General features: G+C 40.9%; 1 protein-coding gene across 1 annotated transcript in view; it reads right to left on the bottom strand.

Annotated features, from left to right (window-relative positions):
- Positions 1 to 7111: 7111 nt before the first annotated feature.
- LOC137276811 (uncharacterized) overlaps positions 7112 to 20635 on the bottom strand; it is a 32325-nt gene continuing 18801 nt past the window's right edge. Inside the window, exons 3-22 of the mRNA XM_067808456.1 lie at positions 19761 to 19856; positions 19286 to 19408; positions 18713 to 18844; positions 18410 to 18538; positions 17829 to 17957; positions 16019 to 16147; positions 15297 to 15425; positions 14737 to 14865; positions 14321 to 14452; positions 13667 to 13795; positions 13410 to 13538; positions 13050 to 13181; positions 12606 to 12737; positions 11985 to 12107; positions 11328 to 11453; positions 11016 to 11141; positions 10259 to 10387; positions 9418 to 9546; positions 9014 to 9127; positions 7112 to 8388 (exon numbers count right to left, since the gene is read on the bottom strand). Coding sequence (XP_067664557.1) covers positions 8285 to 8388; positions 9014 to 9127; positions 9418 to 9546; positions 10259 to 10387; positions 11016 to 11141; positions 11328 to 11453; positions 11985 to 12107; positions 12606 to 12737; positions 13050 to 13181; positions 13410 to 13538; positions 13667 to 13795; positions 14321 to 14452; positions 14737 to 14865; positions 15297 to 15425; positions 16019 to 16147; positions 17829 to 17957; positions 18410 to 18538; positions 18713 to 18844; positions 19286 to 19408; positions 19761 to 19856 — 2501 coding nt within the window. The 3' untranslated portion in view covers positions 7112 to 8284. The remainder of the gene's footprint in view (positions 8389 to 9013; positions 9128 to 9417; positions 9547 to 10258; positions 10388 to 11015; positions 11142 to 11327; positions 11454 to 11984; positions 12108 to 12605; positions 12738 to 13049; positions 13182 to 13409; positions 13539 to 13666; positions 13796 to 14320; positions 14453 to 14736; positions 14866 to 15296; positions 15426 to 16018; positions 16148 to 17828; positions 17958 to 18409; positions 18539 to 18712; positions 18845 to 19285; positions 19409 to 19760; positions 19857 to 20635) is intronic.

The raw sequence follows: 20635 nt of genomic DNA, 5'->3' as shown, positions 1-20635 counted from the left end.
GCTCTGTCAGGATAGTCAGTGACGCCACTGAACCGTGCTTAATACTTTTCAAAGTGTTGAGACTCACGAACAGAAATAATTTTCTTTCAATGACAGAATATACAAATAAGCGCCTAAGTGGAAAAATGCCACTGTGTAGCTTCCCAGATAGTTCGTGGGCAATGACATGACGATAATGTTCCTAAACTGATGAGGTAGAAAAATATCTTCTGTCTAATGCCAGTGAATCATTCTACTGTCTATGTATATATCACTCAACTGAATCAATCTGTTGTCGGTGTATATGCCACTCAACTGAATCAGTCTATTGTCTGTGTATATATCACTCAAATGAACCCATCTATTGTCGGTGTATCTATCACTCTCCTGAATCAGCCTATTGTCGGTGTATATATCACTCAACTGAATCAATCTGTTGTCGGTGTATATATCACTCGCCTGAATCAGTCTATTGTCGGTGTATATATCACTCAAATGAACCCATCTATTGTCGGTGTATATATCACTCACACTGAACCAGTCTATTGTCGGTGTATATATCACTCCACTGAACACATCTATTGTCGGTGTATATATTATTTCATATTATCATTTTGAAATGTCTTATATCTGTGTATATATCATTGTCTACTGTCGGTGTACATATCAGTGTCTAATGCTGTAATGCTGGTCTATATATCATTTCATCCAATCTGTCTAATGTCGGTGTATATAACATTATCTAATGCTGGTGTACATATCATTCCACCCAATCTGTCTAATATCGGTGTATATACCATTGTCTACTGTTAGTGTACATGTCTAATGTCTGTGTATATATCAGTTCATCCGATCTGTCTAATGTCGGGGTATATATTAAAGTCTAATGTTGGTGTATATATCAGTTCACTGAATGTGTCAAATGACGATGCATATATCATTGTGAAATGTGTGTATACTTTACAGAATCTGTGAATGCATTTGTATCAAACATCAACCCATGTCCATACATTACATCTAACCGTGATGGATTTAAAATCAGCTCGATTGGCTCGTCAAAACAAAGTATCGGGTTCGGACCACTTATGAGTACAAAATGCGAAGCCAAAATAATTCTGGAGTCCACGACCGTGATATTGCTGAAATATTGCGAAAGGCGGAGTAAAAACATATCACTCGGTTCAAGTTCCATGCATTCGTAATAACTGACATGGCTGTGAGATATGCTGGATTATGTCCCGGTGAGCTACAAGATTCTACATAGCGCCCTGATAATAACGGAATCTACTGCTTGACAAGAACTGGATGAGGCAGCGGAGTGCACGCGTTTGAAATCCATACTGCTGCTGTTTAACACGTGTCTCGCAGAGCGATGTAGTTCAGCAAGACACCATCACGTCACGATTCGCACAAGGTAATTGAAGTTTTCAAAATGTAGACGATCACAGCCTGTTTCTCTCTTGTTTCAAATGGAATGTTCTGGGGAGTGTTCCCATATATGCAAATTGGGGTCATTTGTCAGGTCGTGGCTCACCTAATACTTGTCAAGCAGTAACGAAAGCAAACTAGTGACTAGTAACATGAGTGGTAATTCACGACGATGAATTGAAAATGAATTTATTGTTATATATTGCAGTCTCCATTTTCCACCTTTATCACACTCGCGCCAATTAGCTGCAAGTCTTAATAAAGGCATTCAATCATATCGTGAGCTTCGCAAACAACAAAGTGACAACTCTTGACCACTCGATCTGCTTAATCGTCGCATACTTCAAACAAGTAAAGGGCCTTTTCTAAGTGTTTTATGTGGAGACACTTTATCGACCAGTCACCCGGTAATGATGTTCCAAACCCCAGTCGTCCTTACAACAAAAGTATTTAATTATTGACCTTTACTGGTCCTATTTTTAAATTTAAAAATAATAAATGATAATTTACCATTTTTGTTTAGCGCCGTATGTAATTTCGAGACTAAGACACTCTTAGGCATTTACACAATATTGGCAATTATTATTATTATATTTGCTGGTATTGGATATCATTCATGATGTCAAAGTCGAATCTCCAAAACCAATTCAATCTGACTAAATTGTTCTCAGAGTTAAAGCGCCAGATAACGTATACACGCTCTTAAGGTATTCCAGAAGTAGCAAACCCATAAATAACGATACATTGACAATAAGGCAAATCCGTTCTGTGCGTAATTGAGACGTCATCTACGAACAATTCTCAGTTTGATTCCTGTGAAGTGCCCTCTGGTACTCGTATCCACAACAGTCCTCTTGCCCTATGTCGTATCAAGTAGAAGGTCCGCCAATCACTGTTGCACGTTTGTGAATTTGACCCAATATTACTCTGCATGAGGACAGGGTACACACAGGCCGGGCTGGCTGTCCTCGCGGGCAAACATGGAGGAGAGTTATGGGCACTACAGCGTGGCATCTACTCAGTTGTATGGGGGAATACTAGTAATTCTACTACTGATGTGACTTATGCACAAGTTTAGGATCATAATCCCGGTTTGACGTCATGTACTGTAAACTACGGATGTAACTGACACAAAGGGACCTCTAGTTCTAGTTCGTGTAACAATTGTTCGTTAATAATAATTTCATTTGTATAGCGCCCTATATCCAGTCACCAAGTGGTTGCTCATGGCGCTGACATATACACATATTTACAAACAGGAGTTCATTTAGAGGTTGTAGTGCTTCTTGAACAGGAAAGTCTTTAAGTTAGACTGGAAGCTGGCTTTTAATTGGGATTCTTTGATGGACGCATGTAGATTGTTCCAGTGGATAGCTGACAAGTAGGAAAAACGTCGGTGTCCATATATCTTTAGACGTGCATTGGGGACGATGAGCAATGACTGATTGGCTGATCTTAAAGTCCTTCTTGGAACGTAATTTCTGCCAAGACTAGAGAGATTTGATGGGGCTGCATTGTTAAGACAACTATATGTTATGCTAAGTATCATATATTCTATCCTAGCTGAGATTGGCAACCAATGCAGACGTTTGAGGGTTGGGGAGATGTGGCTGTGCTTGGTGGTTCTGCAGATCAGTCTGGCAGATGCATTTTGGACTTTTTGCAATTTGGAGAGCAGGTCTTTGTTTATGTTCCCGAGCAACTGTTACAGTAGTCCAAACGGGACAACACCATAGATCTAACAAGATGGTGGGTTGCATTAGTTGTTAGCAGGTGGCGTATGCTGGAGATATTCATTATATGATGATAACAGATTTTACATAAGTTACTGACGTGTGGCTCCATAGAAAGTGTAGGTTTTTGACTGTAGGACTGAGATCTGAGATTCACCTATCTTAAGTGAATTTACACTCAGTTTAGCACTGTTGACTGGTGAACAAGCCATGATTGTGTCTGTTTTGTTATCGTTTAGTTTGAGTTTATTTGCAGTCATCCATGTCTTCACACTGCCTACACACACATCGACTTCTGCAACTTGTGATTTTGCATCTGTAACGCTGAGTTTTCTTAGCATTTGAGTATCATCAGCGTAACAATGATGTAAGATAATATGCCGGGTAATGAGATTTGTTATAAGCGTGTTATGAACGTAACAGCAAGTATATGCTACAGAACTATAAAGAAGACAGTTGATTGTATCCGTCAGTTTGATATAGCCGTGGTCGTTTTATCGAGATACTGTCTCATGGATAATTTAGCCCGTGCTTAGAACAGCTGGATCAGTGGTTAAGAGCTCTCCTACTGGTGCACACACCCTGGCTCTGTGTGCGAGTGCATCGTATCCCAACTTCGGGAATCGATGCTCATGACGTCAATCACTGGACTGTCTGGTCCATACTCGATTATTAAAAACAAAAACAAAAACAGATACATAATTGGATTACTCCGGAGTGTGACGTTAAACAACAAACACACGCGAGAAGATTAGATATTGCGTTCAGAGTATTAATTGGACATAGACATCTCAACCACAGTCTGCTGACAACGAATGTTAAAGGGCACTTCTGAAATGTATAATTTAAATCCGGAGTATCTGTTGTGGAGCAAGTCAGATGAATATTCACGTCAGACCAGCTTTGAAAGTTTCCCCATGGGATTGGTATGGTGCCGATCATCTGTTAAAGATGTCTACGAGGAAGTTATCTATACAAGTGTCGATGACACAAACGACCGTAGAAATCATGAGCTTTCCAACAAGGCGTTCGTTAAAACCCTAGGGCCCGTTATTGAAAATACTGGCAACATCCAGATGAGTCTGATACCCCGTGAAAACGTTTGGGACTCAACTAAGGATAGAAATCCTCGACAACGAATAATGGCGTCATAGATATGTGTGCCAAAGGAAAACTCAAAGGTAATGTTATATAAGGTGTATCAATGAGAGGAATCGAACATGAGTATAGCCATGTATTTAATGCTATAATTTGAATGATCACACCACCATTGGAATTATAGAAGAATAACATCATTGCTCCTTATTGAAAGCAAGCACAAAGATCGTGCCGTTATGCCATTGATTCCACTAATCAATGCGACAACAATCTGACACAGGAATGATTGACGTAAAGTAAGTGTGTAACAAAGCTCCCTTATTTCGACCAGAAATCCCACTTTTAGCATCAACGGGAAGTTGTTAATCTGAGGTATAAACTATAGAGCGTTTCCTTATCCCGGCAGAGAGCGACCAGGTCGAGAAATGGCTATCGGGATAAATCATTTCCGCTTTGGGATTAGGCACTCCTTGTTCTTGTAGCATGTTTTGATAAATTTAAACGCATGCTCTCAAACGTTCATGTTTAAAATGCAAGTTTAATGTTACATTTTGAAACTGCTCAGTTCCAGGTGCAATGGAACCCGGAATTTCACCATGATTGAAACTAGAAGTTGTTGCAGTTTGATGGCGTAAGTTATTTTTATTGGATAAAAGATATATAATCACGTGGCATTTGAGAACTAGTGGATCAGCGGTAATCTTTAAGCGACGAATGCAAAACAAATATATTCGAAACATTGTTTTAAGTTGCGTTTTATTTCACTGTCAGTATACATGGCCGTCGGGTGTTTCAACCAGATAGGTATTACATACATACAGGCATATGGTCACTCAAAACAAGTCTTCAAAACAAATTAATGTAGATTGTGTTTGTAATTGTCTTACGAGCAAATTACACAAAAGGCCCAGTATCTGATCGCATACACACCCTCTTATATAACTCGACAACACGCAAGCTCCGGTATGCCGCAGTTCAATCTGCACTTACTAACGGACATTACAACTGAACAGCTGTGTGACTTGTTTGTGGTTGTCGTGATATAGTTTATTGTCGTTAGACTCGCTGCGGTCGACCATGCAGCCTGGGTTACACAGTCACGTTCTATACTCATGTGTCACTTTAGGGCCGTAATCGCAGATAGGATCTAAAAGTCGGGATAGACAACACGGTCTCAAATCCACTGGATGAATACACTCCAGTTGCGCTTTAGTTACGCAGTTTGTAGTCACGATACTACAGTTACACTTTACGTGTTGTCGTAATTTGATGTTGGGGCGTAACTCGCCGTCAAGCTTCATAATGTTACCTGATTACATTTGGATGAAAGAAGTCTTTCATAATTTGGGTTACACCTTATTCCATTGTTACATAATGATTGCTTCGTATTCCTCAGATATTTTTTTTCGAACCCTTTCAAGAGAGATATATGTTTCAGACGTACTTTAATATTGAAAACACCTGTTTAACGTGATGGGCATGAGTTAACATGTATTTTTTCATCAATAAATATCGACGTATTTCCAAATAGTATGTGGGCTGAGTCATCAACATAAGCCGCGTTATATATCAATTCAACAAGACTCAGTTCACTGACTGTACGTTATTTGTTTGTGAAGACAAAAGGAATATCCAAATTCGCCAAATGCATTTTAAACTACTTTTTAACTTGACAAGTCACGCTGTCGTAAGGTTATCTTTTCGTTATGAGATGGCCCCTTGATCCATATTGAACACCAATGATTGATCAGCTGTCAAGGCTCGTCCAGAACCATGCTCTATACTAATTATCAAATTGATTGATTTTTGACTGATTGTCCTCTTGAACGCGTTAGCTCCTTAAGAGTCTTAGAAACGCTAGAATTCTTATACATAGATCTTTGAAGATAAACCTGTCTGTGTTTACATATGTTGTTCAGTGGAGCGTGACAAAACCATGCTCCGTGTAATATGCAGTTTGACAGGCAGAATACCGTATGTATATATGCTTTTGAAACTTTAATGCATAAAAAGAGCCGAAAAAAATACAATCGTTAAGGAAACATATTATAGTACAGGCTATGGCTCTGGGATGAATTAGGGCATTGGCATGGTTAGCTTATGAATCATTTCAAAGTCATCTGCCCCAGTAGTGGAACTTCACTAGCCTAGAAGTGGCACCTAGTGCCAAGAATGTCACTGTAAATACAAACAGGCCAGTATGTCACTGTCCCCTCAGTGAGCCAGTACGTCTATGTAGGCATGTCAAGATCCGGGTTAGAATTGGTCTTTTACAACTCGTCGTACGAGACGACTAACAGGATCGGGTTGTCAGGGATGACATCGTACCCCGTAGATCGATACCGATGATCTTGCCGATGATCACTGGGTGTCTGGACCAGACTCGACTATTTACAGATCGCCGCCATTAAGCTGGAATATTGCTGAGCGCGGCGTCAAACAACTTACAAAACTACGTCAGTGTAAATGCATGCCTGGCCTTCTTACTTTTCTTATGGCTGAAACACAACCATTAGCACTGGATCAAATGTAACAGAGATTTAAATACACTAAAAGTCCATCCAAGGTATCATATCGATAGCTGAGTTTAAATAAAGTTGACTACGAAAAAAATAACGTATGAAAAATATTATTGTAATGCTCAAAATATGGTATTTTGAAACATAACAGTGACGTTTTACTTTCACGAAAGCAAGGGACGGTAAACTTTATTTTCATATTTGCAATTTTTAAAAAAATAACATACTTTTTCATTGTTGGATAGGTTCTGATAACGGTCAGGATAATATGTTACAGTTTCCATGACCTGAAGAAACGTGGATTCGACCCAACATTTAAGCCAGCCAGACGGTCACATAGGACAAGAACACAACTTATGTGACACAGTTTATTAGTCTATCACAATGCTCTACTGGACGGCAGATAAACAAGTGTTCGTATGAAACAGAAAAATATGTCCAACTTCAAAACTGCACCTCAATCAATGGCTGACCATGCAGAGTCACAGTCAAAGTCGTGTAACAAGTTACAGTCGTCATTCAATATATGCATGTTGCATTGCAATAAAAGTACATGCATTTCAGAGCACTCAGCACAAAATGCAGATTGCATATTACTCATGTAAGAATATATCTGCAAGGTTTCCAAAATACAAGGCCTTACATTACCAACAAAGCCTTGTTTATCCGGACACTGCCCATGCGGTCCAAATCATGGGCGATATATATTGGTCATATATATACACTATACATTATTAATGTTTTAGAACTTTCTTCTAAGACGCGAGTCTGTTGAACATCAGTTGAAGTCGTCTTCTCTTGTTTTTAGACGCTTCGGGTAGGTGGGGTAACCTTGTCCATTTCCCCACTTTCCACTTTACAAGATAATTATTAATGTGAGCGAGGGAGGTGGGTGACCTGGTAGTTGAAGCGTTTGCTCTTATGTCGAAGATCGGGTTCAGTTGCCCACATGGATATAATGTACGAATCCCATTTCTGGTGTGCCCCGCCATCATATTCTGGAATATTGCCGAAAGAGGCGTAAAGCTAAACTCACTCACTCTTAGACGCTTGAACACATTGTAACACAATAATTTCAATGCATGAAACTAAAAGAAATTGAAAGGCATCTTTTTCAGCGAGTACACACATAAGAACAAAATGCCGACATATGACGTATTGATGCGTTATCCGAGGTATCTTAATCAGTGTTGTCTGTCTTATAGTGTCTATCACTGTCGAACACTGCATACAAAGCAACAGTGCCAAACTGTTAATTTCCTATTTTAATGACGTACAAGGTGTCTTGAGATCAGCCATAAACACGATCATTCAAAGACACGTAAATCACTATGAACATATTATTTACATCCCCGGCGTCAAGACAGACATTTTTAATGTAGATTCAAAGATTGGAAACGTGGTGCAAGGCGGTTCTGAAGAAGTAGGGCGGAATCGAGTCCTGAGGTTTTAAACTATGGCTGTTCTGATTCAGTTCGTTGAAGTTCCATGTTTACAGAGTGCGTGATCTGGTTCGGCAAGTCTCTTTTACCTAATACTGAGCGCCTCCGTGTCCTGTAGCTCTGCAGTGAATACGTTTTGAAAAACTGGGTTCGTGTCCAGTATTTTTGTGATAACACCTTTCTGTTCGCCTGTGAAAAGCAATAAAATTCGAAGTGAGTCACTCACGTATCACTTGTCATGTCTGACGTATTTCTCAGACATGAAATATCCATACTTGTTAATTCTCAAATAACTCCCGGTATATAGTTTATGTCACGACACAGTTTACATGGCTGACTCATCCGTCTAAGGCGAAGGAAATGGCACTGGCTTCCAACCCCTTATCCCCCTTGATGATTCTCAATGCTTAGCAGAAACCCGTGTTTCAAGGTATTTCAGAATGGTAGTGTCAAAGACCTGCACTTCTTCGCACCAAACTGCAGCGGATATTACCCACAGCTACGTTTAACTAGATTCATTCATTGTTACATCAAGCTGACACGCTGTAACATGTACTCATAGAAACAAATATGGGAACACATGAAAGTACACGTGTTCCTTTATTCTTTTCAGGGTTTTTTCACAAGGTGTTTAAAGCACTGTGGGTGAAACCTTTGACATAAAAAAGTTACACTTGCACTTTCGTGTGTTCCGTTATTTGTTTCCATGAGTATATAACAGGAATACTGTTAATATGGCCATTACTCCGCCCAATTCAAACAATAGCACAACCCAACGTAGTGTCCTAATAAAGGCTGAGTGGTATATATTCACCTCGCCAGAAGCACTTAAGAGCTTTAGCCAAGGGAATGTGTATCTCCTCCTTTCCTCCGTGCCTCCTCATCGTGTACTTGAGAGCCTCCAGGAACTTGAAGGATTTGTTGCCCGCTAAAATACACAACGGGACATGTAAGTGTAAAACTAATCATGCCAACCTGTACTATAGCGCTCCTTAGTGTTGCTTGTTGATGAATAGGGTCTTGTGTAAAACCAAAAGAGGAGGTTTTCAGAGGTACGAACATTACTGCATATATTATTGAACAGGAACCTGTTTTCAAGTACGACATGATAGACCCAACATTCTTATCTAATTATTTAAGTGACAATAATGGACTCTGCTATTGGTGGGTTTCCTTAGTATCAAATATATGATTTATAAATAAAAAAACGTTTCAAACCTATAGGATCACACTGAGCGATGGCGCTGCAGGCACAGATTTGAATCTCCAAATTCTCGGGAAATCTCGTCATCGCGCCATAGACGAGATCATGGACTGTATGAAATAAAGCTGGGTTTTGAGATAGATCTGCAACAACAACAAAAAGAAAACTTTCAGAAAAGCAGAATGATATTCATATATACATAAATTAATGATAGACACATATCACCTACAAAACGTGATCTGCCTGCATGTACGAAATAGCAGTGTCAACAAACCATAATGACTCTCAGATATCGCACTCTCGACTCGGTGTTGAACCCGGCTTTCGAAAGCTTTTGCCACTAGATGAGCGGTACACACGCACGTGGGTATGCACGCATAGGTACCCGAAGTGTCCTAATAATATCATTCATCAAAGCATAAGATAAAAGAAAATGATGCTATGATATGTACAATGAATGTGTGTGTGTGTGTGTGTGTGTGTGTGTGTGTGTGTGTGTGTGTGTGTGTGTGTGTGTGTGTGTGTGTGTGTGTGTGTGTGTGTGTGTGTGTGTGTGTGTGTGTGTGTGTGTGAGTTTAGTTTTACGCCGCACTAAGCACTATTTCAGCTACATACCGGCGGTCTGTATATAATCGAGTCTGGACCAGACAATCCAGCGATCAAAAGCATGAGCATCTATCAACGCAGTTGGGATACGATTGCATGAATCAATCACCCGATCCCGTCAGTCGTATATCTTACGACAAGCATGGGTTCTGAAGATCAGTGTTTATGGTGATCTTAAACTGGTGTGTAGCATTGATGAACTGCTTCTCGTTGGACGGGTTCAGTTTAGTGAAATCCGTTTAAACCTACCGACTGGCGAGAGGTTCGCTAGGGCCATGAGTGCCACAGCGTGGAGCCGATGTTCCCCAGGGTGTTGTGCCAGAGCGTCTGAGATGAGCATTACTCCATCATTTTCCAGCACGAATGCCGCCAAAGATCCTGTAACATACAGAGACGCATAAAACAGATAGGTAAGTAACGAGCGAATGTAGTTCAACGTCACAAGGACTGGTATTCCAGTTTGTTTCGACATGCTCTGTACATAGAGTGTTGGCTCTGGAGTCTAGTTTCTGAAAGCACGATTAAAAATATTATATCCACCAGTGTTAACGCGTTACAGTAGTCAGGACAACAGATCCACCGCTTTAGTTACAACAATGTCAACAATTAATAATTTCTTAAAACCAACTCGTACATTTGTGTTTGAGTTTAAACAAAAATATACTATTGAACGCCTCCTCAAGCTCATTGAGGCTCTGAAGGCTTAAATAATTTGCTCTCGAAAGGAGTTTCATAGATCAATAATTCATTTTGTTCATCACTGGATGGTCCAGAATCGATTATTTACAGACTGCAGCCATATAGCTGGAATATTGCCGGCATAAAAATAAACCCACTCCCTTACTCAGAGTAAACGATTGTTGGAGTATATGTTTCGCCTTTTACTGTTTCATACTTTAATATGACTAGTATGAAAAATATGGAGGAAGGGATAGTCCCAAAAACCTACAATCTCATTATGTACACCTGTCATCGCCTGTGACATCAAAAGCCAAACGTCACGTACCGTTGTTTTCGCTTATACACGACAGAGCTCCACATCCCACTATCTGCAAATCCTTCGAATCGCTGTATGTTCTCATTGCATTAAGTACGCTCCTTACAGCGTCTGTTGTCATTTCATGACGGGTATCTGCAAACAAATTCAACATGTTAAGTCGCATTTACCCAGCAAGGACAATTCTTCAGTTTCAAAACACCTAAAGGAAGCAAATACCTCTTGGCGTTAAGAACATTATCGTCACGCCATTGAAAATAGGGGAGGTGATCCTTGTCGTGGTTTGTGATCAAGGGTTGTGGATGTCCCATAGCAACTTACCAAGTGCCACAATTGCAATGATTTTACAACCGCATTGAAGAATTTCGGGATGGGCACTGAATTTCTGCATCGTGGTCAGTATCATGTCAAGCCGCTTTCCGGCCATGAAGACGCGCATACCGCGCTCTGGAAGAGAAGGATAAGTGTGTGATTATCATGAACATACAAACAGTCCAGTATCTTTACACGGATTTGACAAGCAGCTTGGACAAATGGTCGGCATCAATATGATGTTTCCAAAGTATGAAGCTGTTTTGGTCGCAGTTAGTGCGATTTCAGCTTTACAATGGCTATCTGTATTATACTAACACTCGATCGACAAATGTACGCCATTTTAGTGGACTTCGTTGCCTGCACAGGGCAACTGCCACGGGGGATAACTCTCGAGTTGATTTTGCTTCATCCATGGCGTTAGTGTAGTGATGCCTTGGTTTGCATAGAAGGCTGGAGAAACAGTGAAACAATCGCAGATCAAGGTGTAGATATAGTGGAAATAGATCTTCGAAACGCGTAAATATATCTTCTTTGTGAACCGGTATCACCACCGTGTCTCGCACGGTATCACTTTAACGGTCCACATAGGGAATTGTGTACTGAGACTGCACTTCGATGCGTAACCCACGAAGCCCTCCATTGCTTTTTGGGCCCCTTACGTACCTGTACTTAGAAGGTTCTCAAACGTCTGGCACACAAACAACGTGATGTCAGCGTCCAGCGACGTCAACGACAACAACCTCGTCATCGCCCTGTCAATCATCTCCACTTCTTCTGTGTTCAGATCTGCAACACAGAGATTCAGAATACAGATACACGGCGTCTTGAGAGTTTACCTTGAAAATCTATATTACACTAAGGTCTGCTATTTCGCCACATTATAAGGATGACACAAATGTATGTAATTGAAATGTTTGCCGTTTGTTTGTTGTTTAACGCCACACCAGGCAAGATTCCGGCAAATGGCGGCGGTTTGTTGATAATCGAGTCTGGACCAGACAACCCAGTGTCAATTACCCGTTTACCGTTATCAATTTACCGTTCTCCGATAGAAAATGTTTGATGGAAAGAAGCGACTATAATGTACCCATTACATTTGTTGCTATTAACGTATGTTTGTGAAGCTGGTCCATCATTTTGCAGCTAGGGAGAGAGAACGTGAAAGAAGGGGTTTTGGGGCTAGTCCGCTGGAATTGCAGGGGTGAGCACCCTGCTTTTGTCCTACTAATTATTAAAAGACTATTGAAACTCTTGTGAAACTCTTGTGAACTCTCGTGTACTTACGTTTCAAACGCGAGAGCCCACATAGCACCATGGCGGCAAACACTTGAATGTCGTGATTGGCGCTGTGGTCACGGGCGATATCCACCACTGTCCGTAGTCCATGTTCGTCCATCACAAGTCGGCAAACCTCGTCTGTAACAAAACACGAAATCGATAATAACTGAAAACACGACCGACCCTGGGAAAGCTGATGCATCAAGGAGTAGGCATTGTGAGGTGGCACAGCGGATTGTGTATTCCCACATAGCGTTGAAGGTGTTGGTTTCATTCCCCCTTATCGACCCAACATAAATTCTTAATCTTCACCACTTCATCTGACCAACACTAGGCTGGATAAAGTAACCACTTACTTCTCCGTAATGCGTGCACGTAAGATGGGGACTTCTCACTGACCCATTTACAAAAAATGACATGATCACTTACAAAATAACCTGTTGTACTCACCAAGTTCGACGATGTTGCCAAGTGTCTTCAGTGATGACAAGATGATGTTTGGACGACTCTCAAAGTTTTTCAGACAACTCAGAAGGGCAAGGACACCGCCATTATTCTTAACTCGGATTTTATTGACTTTAACTGGAATGTAGTAATACGACTGCAAGTTATTAATGTTTATCACAAAGCATATTGCAACATATAATGGCTGAGGGCGACTCAAAACCACACTCACCCACTCAACCCCTGCACCATAACGGACACCATTTTTGAAGGGCTGTTTTAATTCTTATACTTTATCAACCGGTATCGCCGGAGACAGAACCTCACGACTGGTGTTCAGATGTGTATGATATATGATATACTCACTGTCAGCAGTAATGTTCATCAGCGCCATACAGCCATATTCCTGTATATCCTCGCACGTGTCCAGAGCCAACATGGCGGCGATTACAACGCGAGAAGCGCCCTCTTCTTCCGTTTGACGTCTGATGGTTTCTGTAGAAGTAGAGATGGGTAGTGAGTGATGTTAAAGGCAATGAAAATATACGACAGGTTGATTCAATCATTGCTATACTGATGCCACGTATTGTCACAGAAAAAAACAAAGAAACAGAAGCATTTACCGTTGACGGCCAAATTTCCCAGGATTCTGCAGCCATGTTCCTGAATGGCGATATCCTCTGGATGTAAATCCATGATGGCCACCACTGATCGCACGCCCCCCTTCTTCAGGATACAGTGCTGCATGTCATCTGTAAAATAAACGACGCGAATGTTGATCATGAAAACCATAACTGAAAAGCATAGCAAAAACTGTAAAATGGAAACTCTTGATAAGATATGAAAGTGTGAGATTTATTACATGACGGTTTTAAGTATATTCCAACGTCTGTATTACTTGATAAAGATAAGCCTAGTGGTTAAAGCGTTTGCCCTTTACGCCGAAGGCGCTGGTTCGACTCCAAACATGGTTACAATGTGTGAAGCCCAATAATGGTGTTGCTGGAATATGTCTAAAAGCGGCCTAAAACTAAACTCACTCACTCACTCAAGGAATATCCTCAAACTACCAGGGCCATGAAAACCTATCATACACTGTATCAATACGTATCAACATGGAACTGCATCGGAACATTGTTTGATAATCACCATGTCACTTTATGCAAGGACAGATTCAATGCCCAAACGTAACCATAAACACAATGGAAGTAGGAAAATCTGATACTTCAGAAATATATTACTCCTTCATGTTTGTTTACACCAGGAAAGATATTTACCTCCATACATCGCAATCTGGCTGAGGGCGAACATGACTTGGCCTTGAAGCTCAACATTGTCCGAGAACTGTGACATCAGTCGTTGTAAGATCGACAACACCCTCTCCGTCGACACCGACTGCATCGTCGTCTCTTTAATGGAGGATGGTGGAGTGAGTGGTATTTACGACAAATTTTAAGCAGATATATTCAGAATAGCGTAAAGAAGGATCAAGACTTATACCTCCTACAGACTGGGCCTTATTTATTAGACTTTACAACTGGTTCAAGTAGTTTTGTAACCTTCTGCTTCACATGCAAGTCTGTCTGATTTTGGCATGTAGCTTATTAGGACTTAACTCACTGGTTCACGGACCTCTACACTTGTTCAGAACTCGCTGTACAGTTCCACTGAAACATATCCACGTTATACATACCGAGTGCCGCCAGGTTGCACAGGGTTCTGACCCCATACTCCTGCAGACTTTCCTCCTCCGGGTGTTCCTCCAGGGTGGTCAGTAGGGTGTAAACCCCGTCCAACTGATGCATCTCCTCACAGGAGTCAGCTGGGGACAAACACAATCAGTACAGCATGATATTAAGGAGAACCTCAAACGTAAACAGGAACATGGTCTATAGGTTTCAGGCATCCGACGAGGTTTGGAGGATTCACGACTATGATCCTTGAATCACACGGACAACACGTTTATTGATATAGCGTGGGGACGTAGTTTAACGCCCTAGCACTGCATTAGATGTCTCACTCATATATGACACCCTGTGTATATTGATGAGTGTTTTCAGACCTTATTCATGAATACACAGACATAAATGAATTCATTCCGACATCTGGAACACATGGTTTGCCATTTTGCCGTCACACACGGAATGACAATTCATCCCATTCAGAAGGTTCGGGAGTGCAAACCTATTACTTTTAGCAGTTGGTTTTCGTTATGCAAACGAACATGAAATATTTCATTTATCAAAGTCTTACCCATGGTAGAGAGGCAAGCCAATGCCCAACAGCCACACTCAAGGACACACACATTGTCCGGTGATGACGTCATAGCGTCCAAGACAGATCGGGTGCCTCCGGCCTGACTAACGTCTAGACATGTATCATCTAGAAAACACGCACAACGTTCAAATCACCATCTGCTTCGTATTGTTTCTGAACTGTTTGTTCAATCTACACTTCATTAGGACAGAACAGTTCATGACTATGGTGGTCACCGTCAGACACGACAAAGGTAGAAGTGTATGATTTAGATCATGTGTTTAGATGTACGTTTGGCCTGCATGATTATAGCTGTAGATGTTATTGTGGTCTCTCTTCATTATGCGTGTACGCTTCAAAAACTCCTTTTGTCCAAATGCAGTATTCAAAACGACCCCAGGGTCAGTTATTTCAGTCAGTGAGTCAGTTTAGCTTTTCGCCGCAATCAGTATTATTCCAGCTTATGATGGTCTGTAAACAATCGAATTTTGACCAGAAGGCCAGTGATCAACAGCATGAATATCAATGTAAGCAAGTGGGATACGGTAGCTTTTGTCAACCAAGCTTGACCACCCGATCCCGTCAGTCGCCTTTTATGACAAGCATTGGTTGCTGAAGATCAATTCAAAGCTGATAAGCTGTTGTTCCAAAAGGTGTTTAAACGCAACTTACTCTGTACAAACGAATTCTGTTTGTAAATAAACCATTTTGAAAATTACCATAAGCAGCAAAGCTTCCCAAGGCTCGACAGCCATTTTCCAAGATGTCGACATCATCCGGGAATGTTTCCATCATGTCAATGACGGTGTGCACGCCACCCACAAGCATGATCTGTTTGGCGGTTTCAACTGCAACATACAAAACCTCAATGCATTAAGTATGATGGAAAACAGACCAGTTCATTGCTTTCAGTGAGAACAATAAATAAGAGAATGATAAGGTATATCCCCAGCTAAGGAAAAGGCAGAGACAATGCTCTTAACGACATCCTAGGGTTAAACATTGACCTAAAGCTATTCACGAAAGAATGGCCTGGCTTTAATAATATGCTTCCTCACGCGATCGAGATCGAGATACTTGGCAAGATGATAAGAATGTATTCATGGATGTCTTGGGGCATCTTCGTGTTACCCGACATTGCCATGATATGTGATTCGTGTGTTTGTTTGTTGTCTAAAGCCACACTCACGACCACCCGATCCCGTTAATTACCTCTTACCACAAACATGGATAGCAGAAGATTAATTCTAACCCGGATCTTCAGGGATTCCGACGTTCAATAACATGACGTAAAATAATGTAATATTCTCTCTGAATGACATGAAACAGTAAACTCAGAGCAGAATATTCTAATTGTATATGAGTGTGTCAACTGACGTAGGAAAGCCAGAAGAGGTCTCAGAAGTTTGGTCTCAATGTGCTAAAACCTACGTGTAGGGAGCTGACGAATCTGGCGACTTAGCACAAAATTAATCTGCGGAAACTGCATAAGAGTCATGGTCACATGAAATATAAAATGACCTTTCCCCTCATGATTTAAAACAAAACTAAAATAACACAAGTAGAAATTATGTCCGTCGAAAAGCGCAAATAAAAAATTTCCAAATTGTCTCAGGAAATGATTTGACAAGGAAGGCGAGTAATTTGTGACCTATTTTCCCTAAGTAGTATGACCCATGGGTGAAAGGTAATTATTTTCAAAGCGGATTTCGCTAGCTGGTACCATGGTATACTACAGCCCCGATGTATCCTTGTTCATGTCCGCATCTGACAGAGGTCAGTAACCGGTCAGGCAAATCACTGTCCGGGCTCAACTGACGTCAATATAGATTTATTGATTTCTATCTCTAACTTTATTTGTTTTGATGTGAGAAATACGATCAAGGCAGGAGAGTGACTGAGTTCATTTGTATGCCACAATCAGCAATATTCCTATCATATGGAGGCGGTCTGTAAATAATCGAATCTGGACCAGACAACCCAGTGATCAACAGCATGAGTATCGCTCTACGCAAATTGGAACCGATGACATGTCAGACAAGTTAGTGATCCTGATCACCCGATCTCATTAGTCGCCTCTTACGACAACCATGGGATACTGAAAACAATGTTTTAACCCGGGTTTCAAGGCAAGAAAGTCTCAATGTGGATACTAGAGGTAATGAGTGAGATGAGGGGAGAAAGAGCGGGGAGGGGAAAAGTGAGGTGAAAGGGAGGTCGGCAGTGGGGACAACATCTCTTCGTGCAAGGTAAATCTGACGGGATCGACGTTAACTACTTCGTGATCCAACAAATATTTCCTTCTTTGTTGTTTAAAGCCCCAATATTCTGTATTAACTGAGCCTGCACCAGGTTACAACTGGATCAACGTCAAGAGCATCGATTTTGCCATACGATGGCGTTATTCAACTTCTTCATGGGTCTCCGACTAACAATGGCATATCGAAGGATGACGCAGTGGATGCTAACAGATAAGGGATGCAACTCTGTGAACTACGTCTTTGACCGCTAATAAATGATGAGGCTCACCTGTTGTGACAAGGTTCCCGAGAATAAAAAGACACTGTTTTATGATGGCGTTGTCATCAGCATGTTGAGACATGGCGCCGAGGACTTGCGAGTGGCAGCCATACTGAAGAAGCTGTATGGACAGTTCATCTGTAGGCATAATGCGCAAAACTGTTACAAAGAGGAATCCAATATCTTTAAAACGGACTATATGTTAAATCCGCCTTACAAACATGTTATTGGCGTGGAGCGAGACCATCAGTGTGTGAAAGGGTGAGTGAGAAGAGTTTTACTCCGCTTTCAGCAATATTCCTGCAATGCCACGGCGGGGAACACCGATAATGGGCTTCAGACACTGTACCCATGTGGGGAAGTGAACCCGGGGATTGGGCATGAATAACCTATAACCTTTACGCTACCCCACCGCCCCAGATTCTTTGTGTACATGGTGGTGTTACGAAGCTCATTCATTCATGACTCTTCGATTATCTCGGTTCAGTCGAGTAGCAATCGATCCCTGATATTACCTTACTTTGCGTCATCGAAAATGATGCCGATGTATGCCACCTTGGCATTGTTACATGGTACATAGTGATCTTTACCATTTGAGGAGAGAAAACCGATGATGCTAAGGAGGATCCGGATGAGGCGGACATTCTCTGAGTAACTCTTCATTACTGTCAACAGCGCCGGGATGCCTTGATTCTGCTGGATGATGAAACAATTGGCTTCTGAAAAATTAAATACATAGAATAGTTAAATGACCTGGGGCAAGAACTGTGTTAAAGCTGCATATATAAGGAAGTAAATCTATCAATTTTGAAACAACTGAAACTAACGTTTTCACAAACGAGCTATTATTATGAGTATTTTAAAAGTAGTCGATCCTGAATGCTCTGTCATACCCGATGCCGATGCCATTTGTAGGAGTGATGCGCAAGCGCTGAACTGTAGTTCCGCCTTGTCGGGAAACGTGTTCATGGCCTCGAGGACACAGCGGATGGCATCCTGCTTGGATAATAGCACGTGTACTGTCTCTGAAACATTATCCCTGAGTATGGGTTGGAAGGCTAGTGGAACTGTTCTCTTAAATCACCACATAGTTGCCTTAAGCATGCAGACTGCATTTGATTATCACATGGTCAAACCATCTGCAAGGTATGGTTGTGACAGACCAAGGATATACTGGGGCGGAATCTTGGATTCCAACACAGACTAAGTTTAGGAACTCTGTACAGCGAGATATCGCGTCATCATAAGTGATAAACTTTGCAAAGCGGATAGATGTATTAATAACATAAAATATTTATTATTGATACAGTAATATGGTAAGGTTTAGGACAGATCATCAAAATTCTTAATTATGACCAATGCGACATGTAAGATCAACTCAGTCTTATCCAAATAACTCATTTCCCCAGAAGACAGCCCCAGTTATCACAGAGTGATCGAAATAGCGGTGTCCACTGTTTACATACCCATAGAGGCATATGTCCCAACACTTTTACAGCCCAGCAGCTGACGCTCGTAGTCCTCCGTATCCTCACGCATGCGCTTCACACATGTCCGGATTGAATATTTGCGCTCGTTTCCAGTTATTTCTAAAAGAAAAGTATCATTCTCATAGGAATATGCAATATTGATTATATAAAATACGAATATCTGTACCATTAATCATGTTATTTCCTCTTCTAATTCCTCAGCAACCCAGATTAATTACAATTCCTGAACCTACTTTGATCATAGCCCAAAATCCTACGCAGGTGCAGTAGAAAATGAGGTTTTCGTGAAAAAATGATTGTAAAATGCCATCGTAAGACAGAATTCTAAAAAGTCTTAAAGGCAAAACGAAGAATTATTTGTGGACTCTGTATTTGCAAAGAATATCAATACTTTTCAACTGAATATACACTGGTTGCAAAACCGTGCTAACAATTATCAAAGAATACATACCGTCATTTGTTGAATGTTCTCTCGACCGTTTGGGCTGGTCCTCTGTTATTACAGTTAAACCTCCAGGGATCTTGTCAAGCATGTTGTCTGAACTGTCTGGAACATACAAGTGACACAAACTCCACAACACTGACCGATCTGTGATCATGTATTGGTTATCAACTACCATTGTGATCAACCTGACTGAGGCCAACGTCAAGGTCAAGGTCGACGTTGGAACGAGATAAAAGTACAAGGGACCTCTTGTATATTAGATAATAGACTGTTTGATGTGAAGTAGTCTTCATTAGATAAATAAATAGGCCAATATACGATAAGTATGTGAACATGTATGTCCTACTGCCCCCTGTGTATCATTAACGATCCGACACTAAGATGATTTGACAAAATGGAAACGTAATTCGAATAAAGTGAAATTAAGATTGCGAATCCTCATTATTTTACCTTGCCATTTGAACTTTTAAATCTCAGAATTTTATTCAACTTAGGATAAGAGTTGATTAACAAACAATCATAGTTTCAAATCGCTATTATTGGTTTGTATTACATGGAAGTATGCACATTACATGAAACACCGAGAACAAGTCGGTTTGGTCTAAGTTCACGCTCATCACGTACTGCACGTGCATTTGGATTTACTGTTCCAACTACCGCCCTTACTCCCTTGTAATACAAACCAATAAGTACGTTTTCACAGCCATCTGTTAAAAATAGCAAAGCGCACCAGCCGAAAAGCAACCGGTTTTACACGAGATGTGATGAGCTAACCTGTTAGTGTAAAACTGGTATTTGAAAGTAATAAATTGGTAAAACGCCATTTAATAATAACACATAAACCATATAAGTCATGTCAGTATGCTTGTGCACAGTATTCA

Source organism: Haliotis asinina, chromosome 3, assembly GCF_037392515.1.
Source record: "Haliotis asinina isolate JCU_RB_2024 chromosome 3, JCU_Hal_asi_v2, whole genome shotgun sequence".
Classification (NCBI taxonomy): domain Eukaryota; kingdom Metazoa; phylum Mollusca; class Gastropoda; order Lepetellida; family Haliotidae; genus Haliotis; species Haliotis asinina.
The sequence above is the reverse complement of the archived record's forward strand: the minus strand, read 5'-3'. Positions and strand labels throughout refer to the sequence as shown.